At 35.7% G+C, this 8,171-nt stretch overlaps 1 protein-coding gene across 1 annotated transcript; it reads left to right on the top strand.

The window, feature by feature from the left end:
- Positions 1-108: 108 nt before the first annotated feature.
- On the top strand, positions 109-6,377 carry LOC109043190 (Arginine and glutamate rich 1). The gene is made up of 5 exons (XM_019060313.2): positions 109-800; positions 1,655-1,786; positions 2,367-2,592; positions 3,496-3,579; positions 4,238-6,377. Exons 1-5 carry the CDS (start codon positions 664-666, stop codon positions 4,400-4,402), a joined length of 744 nt encoding a protein of 247 aa, XP_018915858.1. The 5' UTR covers positions 109-663; the 3' UTR covers positions 4,403-6,377.
- Positions 6,378-8,171: the final 1,794 nt, after the last annotated feature.

Consider the following 8,171-nt stretch of genomic DNA (forward strand, 5'->3'; position numbering starts at 1 on the left):
TTCAAACTAGTAAAATCTGCAACTCCGAAAATTATGCTAATAAAAAATCAATAATGTTTAAAATCTGGCGCCATTCATATGCATGGAGAGTGCTCCCTCTGCAGATAACGCCACTCCATCCATTTGTGATTGTGTTCACTATTTTGATTACACCTTCATAGTTTTACAGATTTTATTAGTTTTCAGTGAATTTTGTTCCTTTGAAGTTATTTTAGTGATTTCAATTCTCATTTGTTTTATTTTTAACGATCATTCACTGTCATATGGTTCATTATAAATCGCGAAATCCTACCTGAACGCTGCCTTTGCAGCAGTTGGACTTGGGCAGGTCATTCACCACTGCTTAATTTTTCATCAATGCGTATCAAAACCGATCATCAAATAGCAGTTATGATCTAGGAACTGTCCTGAGTCCATTAATTTTACCGAGCTTCGGCCGAAGTTGTTTTAGTTGTGTCGAGCAGGTCTAAGTAACTTGGAGTATCTCCGCAAGCAAACCATACTGTTCATGGACGTTAGATTCAGTTTCATATTTAATCTGCATTCATTGCTGACAATTTATCATTTTTAATCCTTTCACAAAGTACATTCGGTTCTCTCTTCCAACATTTCTTTCCCCTTGATTATGATTCGGCTGTGAAATCTATCAGAACAGAAAGTACAATGGGTCGATCAAGAAGCAAATCACCGAAACGTAAACACAAGAGCAAACACCATAAGCGATCCAAGTCAAGAGAAAGGAGCACTCATTCTATGCATAAGCATAGAGAAAAGTCAAAAGATAGGAGTTCTAAATCCAGGTACGTAGATAGTATTACAGTTGAATCAGATTTCAAATTTTCCATGGCAACCTGAGTAGATTCTGTCTGCTGATAAATTGAATAATCGTATGCAGATGAATTAAAATGTCCTGATAGTGGCACCACAACCAACTGCATTATGTCCATTCAAGTATTTGCTCAAGTGTGACTGAAGTCAATTTTTGAATCTAAGTGTTAGCACTACTTGCGTGTTAATAATTGACTTGCCCTATAGGTAAGATCTGAATTATTCTTAATTCGTCGAGTGTTAGTTAGAAGGAAACTAGCACCCCCATATTCTGTTCAGGTGCCCTCTAATAGTCCTATCTTGAAATAAATGTCACTCCTACAGTATTAAAAGGTTGATCCATAATAGTAACTCGTAATGTGCGCGCAACTGCCAGCGTTACCTATCAGTGGAGATTGCAACAACACAGTCCAACTAGGTGGAGGCATGGCCAAGTTTCGAAAATCGGTGCTCTGCAGCATCTGCCACAGTCTTTGATAAGACCTATCGTCGGCTATCAGACGGCTGCTGACCCTTGCGGTAATATAGAGGTTACATGATGTGTCAATAGTACTAAGTCAAGGAGCTTGGTCCAATTTCAGGGTGCAAGTAGCCAGTTGCCTTGGCCCCTTGAGGGCGCCTCGCCGGTAATCCTGGCCCTTACTTACTTACTTATAATAGACTGTTGATATATTCCTACTATTGCCCACAGATTGTCAAATAGAAAGCAAGCAAGGTCTATACAGACCACTCGAGCAAGGGTCTTACTTTAAAAATTGATTTAAATAATTAAAAAGGTCAATTTATAATGTTTTCAATTATTAATTTCACGTTTCCATTTTGACAGAAAACGGTCCCATTCCGTCTCATCATCGTCTAGCTCGAGTTCAAATGACTCCAAGTCAGGATATAGGAGAAAATCATATCACCACAGGAAAATGGATGAAGTTGAGCGACTGGCTGAGCTGGAAAGACAGAGGTACAAATTATAAGATTTAATCTGCTTTTTAGTTATCTATGATTTTGCTCTGGAAGAAGAAAAGCCCAGTAAATTAGTTCAGAGTATGGACAATTTTTGTAATAAGAGAGATATTTAGAATCATCTGATAAATACGCTGTATTTTGCTCTCTGTTGGTATATGCTACCTTACTACCCAGATGAAAAAGTATGAATTTAGAAGGGACAAAATATTATCTCTACTCTTGATGCAAGCCATCACTTTATTTTATGGATTTTGCCTGTTTAAAAGTTTGTGGTCTCCATTACAAGGAGAGGTACTTAGGACTCCATCAAGCCTATAGAAATCCTCCTCCAAGAGCAGGGAACAGTGGCTGTTATCTTACACGAATCCTTCACTTTTCGCATTTTTTTATGTTGAGATTACCCTTGCGTGTTATTTTAGTCAGCAATGCAATGTCTGTATCACCTACCTCACACATGCGCAAATCCTGATTCCTTTTAAGGACATTCAGTATCCAGCTGGATAGGTAGTCAATTTTCCCACTCAAAACCTGCATTTTTTCCTTTTTTTAACATTTGCTTTTGTCTCTTTTTTCAGGCGGCAAAGAGAAACTGAGCAAAAATTAATTGAAGAGCAGACTGCGAAAAGAATAGAAATTCTTGTAAATAAACGAGTAGAGGAAGAGCTAGAGAAGCGAAGGGATGAAATTGAAGCTGAAGTTCTGCGACGTGTGGAGGAAGCAAAGAAGATAATGGAGAAAGAGATGATGGAAGAGCTGGAAAGAAGGAGGCTCATCCTTATGGAAGAAGAAAAGAAACGAGAGGTAAGTCTGCCACCATCATCGACATAATATGAAAACTTGGCAGAGTACTCTTTTTCAGTATTTTCAGATTTATTCTTCAAGGAGACTCATTTACTTTTAGAATGATTCAAAGATGATCTTTCAAAAGTAAGATCCTCAGTCTCTTGTTTTGATCTTTTTGTTTCAACATTTCCAGGCAATGATGAAGAGAGCATAGGGTAGTGAGTCGTTTTTGAGAAGACAAGAAAATATTTGGAAAAACCACAGTAATTTCAAGGGATGCAGAAAATTCCTGTCCTTCCCATGTAACAATACTTTCTTCCTTTAAAATTTTATAGTGATGACCTGTGCTTTTTGTGTATGAATTGCTGCCATTTCGTGAAATCAACAAAATCCTCACAGCAGCATTGCTTGAAGCACATGGTTTTCACCATGATATCACAGAAACAACCCAATTTTACCCTAATGCCCACTGGCCTGCCTATTTTTGCACGAGCTTGATATTGTCCTGCCTATAGGCATTTCTGCACCCCTGATAATTTTTATAAGTCAAGTATCATTCCAAATTTTCTGGCTTTTTCTCAATAAATTCTTGCAAGTTGTCAGTCATCATTTTTAATTGCTTAATTTATCTAGAATATTTTCTCAGAATCCCAGAAAAACGTAGAAGGGACATATTCTTTGCATATGTGTTGCTAGGATTATCATGCATGGTTGAAAGTTATTAAAAGTGGCTGCCTTAGCATCTTGTTCAAGTGTAATCTCTAAATCCGCAGGATGTTTTATCTTTCTTTCTCATATTTAGGCACCTAAAATTAATACATTCAAAACCGGCTCATGTATTCATCCATCACTTGCTTGATCTTCTTTGTTTCTGACTTCTTTTGACTTTCATAGGCATTGTTTTTTTTTTTAATTTTTCAGGAGGAAGAAAAACTCAAGAGAGAAGAATTAGAACAGATAATGGCTGAAAACAACAGAAAAATAGAAGAAGCACAGAAGAAACTGGTAAGAACAATTGAAATTTCAAACTTTCTTGTCAAATACAATTTCTACTACTTACATTGAATGGGTCAGTTTAAGCCAGGGGTGGATTCAGCTATATAGTAGTTTCCCAAAATTTTAAGACTCATCAAAACAGTGAGCAACTTGAGACCCTTGTAAAATCATTGATATGTAATCACAACTTCACAACACGGCTGCACAAGTCTGAAAGTGCGCAAGGTAAAAAAGGGCCTAGCAGATATTGAATTTTAGATTAAGATCAGTGTATGTGATGAACTAAAGATGATGTCTGATCAGGAGCATGCTATTCCTACTCTTTGTTTCATACTTAGTGTTTCTAAATTGTGGATTAAACAAATGACATCTGCTCCTCCTCTGCAAAAGTCACTTCCAATGTCACATGTAAAGTCAGTGATAATGGTTGCTTCGAATACAATGAACGCTGTTAAAACAATTAGAGAGAACATTACTGGACAATTTACACTCCTCGAAAAACTTCAGTATTTGCTCTAGAGTCCAAAATTAGTAACTTCGTTGCTGCAGATCTTTTTACCATTAAGTCTCACAATTGATAAGTACACTATGTTTTTGCCTTTTGATTCTAAATACAGTGCATTATATTTCACCGAAAGTGTATGTACATTGTAATTTTTATTTTTAGGCTGAAGAACGTCTCCTGATGGTAGAGGAGCAAAGGAAAATGGAAGAGGAACGGCAAAAAATGAAGAAAGAACAGGAAAAACGAATCAAGGAAGAGCAGAAGAAAATCTTAGGCAAAAATAATTCAAGACCAAAATTATCTTTCTCGCTGAAACCTGCCTTGTGAATTCTTGTGTTTAAATCACAAACCTCGTCTCCTCTAAATCTTTTCTCTGCTTTTTTTTTTTCTTTCTTAAGTTTGTTTGTTTGTTGTGTTGAGCTACACACTTTGGCATTATCTGGCGGCATTATCTCCAACAACTGAGCTAGAAGGAAGTTCATGTTCAGCCCTCAAGTAATATCGTTCCAATTTTTTATTCCGTACCTCAGAATGAGCTAAGAACTATGCCCATTTGAAAGGCATTGATATTCTTTGAAGTCCAGAGAAGGATCATATTCAAGAAAAAAATTTGACAGTTATACTTGCTTAAGCCATTCAAACAGAGATATGGTTGTTTTGCCATGGAGTGTTAAAGTTGGGATCACACCCTGCTTTTCATGACAGGGGAAAAGTTTTTTAAAAGCACCATTTTCCTCTAGAAAGTTATGCTGTCTAACGCAACTCAAGTTGCGACCGATCAGGAAGGTACGTGCAGATGTGTTTCGGGATTTGTTAGTCTCATCATCAGCACAACTAGCAGCCTCCAAATTTTCTACTTTCAAGCTTTAAGTTTTTTTCTTGACAATTTCGATTCTGTAATGAATTTTGGATGCTCACTGAAAGAATTACTGTCACTCTGTTTGAATGTATATTCAAAAAATTATCCCTTTTGGGTGTAATTAACATGAGTTGGAACAAATAACTCCTATTGTACTTCAGTGGAGTGCAAAGTTCATAATTGCTCGCATCTAAAACAAAAATCTCTCCCAAGCCTGTTGAATTCTACTATTAATTATTTTAATGTGAGCAATTTGGCCTCTTGTCTTCTCCTATGTTACTTATCATTCCATCTCTGTCCACAGAACGTACCTCCAATAAAAACGCATCCTCTGATTATCTTTTGAAACTGAAACTGTTAGCTTTTACTTCAGTATGATAATGAATGTGAAGATTAAATTGAGTAGATATCGAAGAGTATGAGGTAGTGTTCTCTTCACACAAGGTGAGGCTCATGTAAAGATTAACGAGGAATGATAGGCATGTTGATATTTATTATTTGAATGTTGATAGAAAGAAAAGTCTCTGATATTTTTTATGCATGTAAGATTAACAGAAAATGTTCATCTCGGAACTAGAAGGGATTGATCGTTCCTGTCATGATCATCAGTTATTTCTTTACTTCATTTTTAATCATACATGTTGATCACCTTGGGATTGCATCTGAGAAATGCTCTCTGTTCCCCAAAACTTTTTCCCTCCGTATTTAGAAGTATACTTTATTTTAATTCGACTCGACAAAATCTTACCCAATGTTTTTTCTACAAGTACTTTTTTCTCTCCATTGAATCAGTAGTATAGTGAGATCGTGCTCTTTTTGCCTTCGTTGTCTTTATTTATAAAATTATTGAGTGAACGGATACTTTCATTATGAGTTTCCAGTGTCATACACCTGTATCATTGTGACGCTCTTTTTTGTTTGAAATCTGCTGTGAATGATACAGGGGAAGATTTGAATCACCTCGTAACCTTCTTATTTTATTTTTTATCGAGACAATTATTTTCTTCTGTACCAATGTCCCCTACCTTTATTTCTTTTCATCATTTTGCAAAAGCGGAGAGATCATGTTCCTGCAGAAGATTTAATAAGAAGCAATATTGATTTTACTCTACAGGAATATTCTGTAGAAAAATTCATGAAAGTCTTGACATTGAATCATAAATTAATTGGGCTTTGGAACATTGACGCTTCTTTCCACTGTTATAGTTTGCTGGAATCCATGTTTAGGTTAATTATTTTACTTTTAGTAATACCTGTTGTAAATACTCTAGGTCTCTGAGAAAATAGTTCATTACCTGTATCTCAGTTTTTGATTTTTACAATTTTTGCATTGTCGGCTACTTTTTACGAGCTGCTGTTGCAGTCATGTCAAAGCTGAATTGAAATTTGTCATTATTTAATTTTTAAATCAAGAAAAATTAAAATAAAACAGGTAAAACAAAACATTGATCACATGTTTTCATTTACTTGTTAAGGAAGAACCACTTTCTTGTTGAGTATCAATTGGATTGCATTTTGCAAAAAGGAACCACTAGCATTGCAATGATGCTAAGATTGTGCAACTTCATCTTTTGAAATAAAATTGCGGAAATCGTGAAAAACTATGAAATTTAGATGGTCATTTTTGTCTTAAATTTACAGTTTTTAGCGAGTAAAATAGAAACTATTAATGGATAATCAGATTTTTCCTCCAAGACAAAAGAAGTTGCACAATCTTAGCAGCATTGCAAAGCTAGTGGTTCCTTTTTGCAAAATGCAATTCAATTGATTGATCATTTGATGGGAGGCTGAATTTAGAATAAATTTTGGTTTTCTCAAAAAATTTGAATATCGATGTAACCCATCCACTTTTCAGTGGCTTCTCATGAAAAATTTAGTTGTATAATAGTAGCTAAAGTGAGCACAAGAGGTGCACCAATCTCTCAAAAATAACATCAAGCATCAATTATTAGTCCTCCACGAGCATTTTTCTCTTACCCTTCAAATATTTATCAATCTCATTTTTATGTGTTTAAAGGCACAGTAGAGTGCCCAGTTTATACTGATGCTATACCATTCAGGACGTAACCTAAATTCAGCCTTGTATCATTCATTAAACCACCGAAGGGTCAGTATAAACTTCAGTCACTTGCATAGCATTTTTCTCCCCCTTTTTATTACTCCTCTTCTAATAACTCTGCTTTGGCCGTCTATGAATTGTATGAACTACATTTTTCTTTAAATAGTGTTTCTTAAAGTGCGGCGAGAAATCTTTGAATACCTAGGTATTTTCTGTATTTACTTACGACATTTTTGTAAATTTACGGTAAGATCTGCCCAACTACAATTTCCAAACATCTAATTTCAAACCTTTCTAAATCGTTGGAAAAGGATATAAATATTTTAACTTTTACCGTTGATATTTTCTTATTAAATAGTTAGTATCCATTTCATGCTGCTTATTATTGCAATTATTTGCTGCTATACCAAATAGTTGTCTGCAAGGCGATTATTAAAAGTTTGATGCAGCCCTTGCAAATTGCAAGACGTCGAATCGGCCATACTTTTTTCTTGTAATCTCATTTAATTTCAAAATCTCCAGTTCCATTCCGCTCTCCATGTCAACATTCCCCCTTTACAATCGACCATATTTTGCTTTCTTGCCCAAAAAACCTATGCTACACGCATCAAAATTCAAAATTCCCTTCCTCATAACATCCATCCTTTAAGGTAAGATGATCCAATAGTAGTCACTGAAATTTTAAAGCTCTTCACAAAATTAAATTTAAAAATTTAAGGTTTCCTGGTCCCCGACGTAAATAGTCTGGTTGCTGATCGTCGTAAATAAAAATAACTAACTAACTAAAAATATAAATTTATACAAAAATATAAATGCATAACAATCATCGAGCATGCATAAAAATATAAATATAACAAAGGGCGTGAACGCACCGTGTAGGTGCGATGGAGGATAGGAGGGTTTCAGCTTCAGCTGGCAACACGGCGGCTGCTCCTTTTATTTTTACAAATAAGCTGCTGACTGCATCCACGGCGTAAGAATTGTCTGAAGACTTAAGTTTGTTCCTTTTTTATTTTCCGTAAAACGTGTGGGTCTGGTATCTTAGTTTTGATTGAAAGGAAAATGCCGTAACGCTAGTCGCGGACGCTCCTCTGAAAGCCACTACATTTCGCCTTCAATTGACAGGGTAGGCAAATTTAGCTCCTTAGTAGCCGCGGCAATCCTTACTTGTATTCGCA

The sequence above is a fragment of the Bemisia tabaci genome, chromosome 7, assembly GCF_918797505.1.
Source record: "Bemisia tabaci chromosome 7, PGI_BMITA_v3".
In the NCBI taxonomy this organism is placed as follows: domain Eukaryota; kingdom Metazoa; phylum Arthropoda; class Insecta; order Hemiptera; family Aleyrodidae; genus Bemisia; species Bemisia tabaci.

What these genes read in the sequence shown, in the direction of transcription:
- LOC109043190 (XM_019060313.2), top strand. Translation starts at nt 664, where the DNA reads ATGGGTCGATCAAGAAGCAAATCACCGAAACGTAAACACAAGAGCAAA. An exon ending in GATAGGAGTTCTAAATCCAG is followed by an intron (nt 801 to 1,654) that starts GTACGTAGATAG and finishes CCATTTTGACAG; the next exon opens with AAAACGGTCCCATTCCGTCT. An exon ending in GCTGAGCTGGAAAGACAGAG is followed by an intron (nt 1,787 to 2,366) that starts GTACAAATTATA and finishes CTCTTTTTTCAG; the next exon opens with GCGGCAAAGAGAAACTGAGC.